Below are 2,677 nucleotides of genomic sequence, written 5' to 3'. Positions count from 1 at the left end.
GGGCGGCGGCGGTCGACGTAAGGGAGCTTCCCTCAGGGCGCGGCGCCGCCGCAGGCCGGGCGGCGCGCCGCGTGCGAGCCTGGGCGGATGTGAGGGCCGTAGCGCGTCCTGGGGCTGGCCCCTGCCGCTCGCCCCGTCCTGCCCATGCGACCCCTCCTCACCCACTCGCCCGCCCCAAGACCCCCCCTCCGGGCCCCGCTACCTGTCGACATTTTCGACCTCCAACCACTCCGGCAGCAGCTCGGCGGTCGCGCACAGCCAGGGGCGGTACAGCAGGTCCGAGTACAGCCCCCGTACCGCCAGCGCCCGATGGCTGCCGGCGACGTACCGCCGCTGCGTGTGCAGCAGGTAAGTCTCGCGCCAGCTGCCATGCCAAGACTGCATGCCGCCGGGCAGGCCCTATAAGACATCGGGGGCCGCGCGGGCGGCAGGCGCAGGGCGTGGCCGGGCGCCCGGGTGACGATTCTCCGCCCAGGCTGTGGCGAAGTCCACGCCGCTGCGCGCCGCCTCAGCCTGCGTGTCGCGCGCTCTGCACGCATTCTCCCGGCCACGCCGATCGGCCGGCCGCCCGCTCGCCCCCTTGCCGCTGCTGTGCGAGGCAGCGCCCCCCGCCATGGGCGCTGCATGCACCACCCACCTCGAGCAGTAGCGCCTTCCACAGCTCGTCGAAGTGGCAGTACGCGTACAGCGCCCTGCTGGCCATGCCGAGCCGCTGGAGGTCGGATGCGGGCAGCAGGTACAGCAGCTGGAGCAGCACCTCATCGGGCAGCGCGCCCATGTGGCCGAGCCCCGGCCCGCGCGCGTCGCCGCACGCCTCGAGGAAGGCCTGGCCGTTAGGCTTGATGCCGTAGGGGTGCGGCGGGCACGCCATAATGCTCTGGGAGGGGGCGAGGCCGGGGCCGCACGGCGAGGGCTGGGGTGGCGGCAGGGCGCCTGCGCGCGCGGCGACCTCGCGCTCTGCCCGCGGCGCGACGGCTGGTGAGCGGACGGCGCCGGAGAGCGGTGGGTGTAGTGTCTGTCGCAGAAGATAACGAATATATTCCAATTTGGTTTGAAGTTACTCTATTTTGATATGCGAGACACACCGACTCGCTCTGTCAGAGATCGGTGTGGGCAAGGGCAGAGCGCGGACTCGCTCAACAAAGCAACCAGATGTGGGATCTCAATAATCCAGACACCGCTGCGGCAGCGGAGGTTCAGTGACAGGGTCACCCGGCCACATGCTCAGCACGTTGGCTCGAGGTGTCCACTCCTGTGCAGCTCACCACATTCAAGGCAGGTTCTTGGGGCAGGTCCAAAAGTTCACGTTGTCATAATGACCTTTGAGACTCCGCCCTTTGGACAACAGTCCCCCGCAGGATGGGGGCGATGCAAAGCCTTGTCAACCCCTGGCAAAACAGCCGCGAGAACCGGACCTCGCTTCCCTCGGGCCAACACGCGCCGGCAGACTCGACAGCATACACCTCCCCCCACCCCCCCACGGCCATTTACGGCTCCAAATTGGAGTTGCTTTATGTGCTGCCTAAGCCGCCATGCAGGCCTGCCTGCTGCGCGCCGGGACCCTGAAGCTTGTGGGGAACGCTCGCCACAACCGCTCCTCGCCTGTTTGGCTGTGACCCGCCGCCACAGGAGAAGGATGTGCGGCAGTCAACGTGCGCTGTGATTGCGCACTGCTGGCTTTCTGATCCCAGCAGCCTGCATCTCCCAAGATGAGGACGTCCTCATGCACTCGTCTAGGACACCCCGGGGGGGGGGGGGTATGCAGCTCCCCGGAGCGCCAGCACCCTTGTGCTGGGTGCGCCACGGCCGCAAAGCGTGGCTGCGCGCGAGGTCATGCACGCAAGTCTGAAACATATTTAAACCTGTCATCCCTCAGGACTCAATTATGATACCTCGAGGATCTCACAATTCATGCTGTCCTGCGTCTGACCGCTGGGCTCCCGGGGCTCTCTCAGGGCTTGACTTGGAACGGCCAGCCCTGCCATGCGTCACAGGACGGCGCGCGACGACACGCGTGTCAGGTTGCGCGGCTAGAGGTGTGATACACGCTGGTGTGCAGCGTGGACCGACTGCCACTACTGTACTGCCGAGTGACTGCGGGGATCTGCCAGCTGCAAGCGCTTCCACTCCCGCAGCTCTGGTGCAGGAGGGGTACTTCGTTGCGGCGCACCCAGCCCGCCCAATGCCTGCTGTGTTGCATTTGTAACGTTTGTGTACATACCTTGGCCTGCGCGACTGCCACACGTCAAAGCGCTGCGTGCTGCCAAGTGCACCTGACAACTTCAGACTCCACGTGCCCTGCGTGCTCCTCTCGTCTCACACCAAACCGCCACGGCATGCGCACACGCACCAAACCAACACCTATATATATATATATATGTAAAGATCTATATATATGTATATGTAAAGATCTAGCTCGCGTTCTCGCATCTCGTGTGCTCACCCGCTGTATGCGATCCTGACAAGGGGCCAGACCTTGTCAGTCTGGCAGCACAGGCAGGGTGGCACCTCGCCGTCACACTAAGCGTGGGTGCCGCTGCAGCCATCGATGACTGCTGAAAAGGGGGGTTTCTCCACTGTGACATCCAGTGTGCCCTTCTGCCAGGGCAAGGCGTGATGACAGCCGGTGGGTGGGCCTCTGACATGTGCACAAGTTTTGCACAACTGTCACTGTACC

General features: G+C 64.8%; 1 protein-coding gene across 1 annotated transcript in view; it reads right to left on the bottom strand.

Annotated features, from left to right (window-relative positions):
* The window catches only part of MNEG_8720 (F-box protein), a gene marked incomplete at both ends in the record, with an annotated part of 2,932 nt that extends 2,061 nt beyond the window's left edge, over nt 1-871 (bottom strand). Inside the window, 2 exons of the mRNA XM_014042810.1 lie at nt 203-333; nt 638-871. Of these exons, the coding sequence (XP_013898264.1) occupies nt 203-333; nt 638-871 (365 nt within the window). The remainder of the gene's footprint in view (nt 1-202; nt 334-637) is intronic.
* Between the last annotated feature and the right edge of the window lie 1,806 nt (nt 872-2,677).

Source organism: Monoraphidium neglectum (genome assembly GCF_000611645.1).
Source record: "Monoraphidium neglectum strain SAG 48.87 unplaced genomic scaffold scaffold01688, whole genome shotgun sequence".
Lineage (NCBI taxonomy): Eukaryota > Viridiplantae > Chlorophyta > Chlorophyceae > Sphaeropleales > Selenastraceae > Monoraphidium > Monoraphidium neglectum.
The sequence above is the reverse complement of the archived record's forward strand: the minus strand, read 5'-3'. Positions and strand labels throughout refer to the sequence as shown.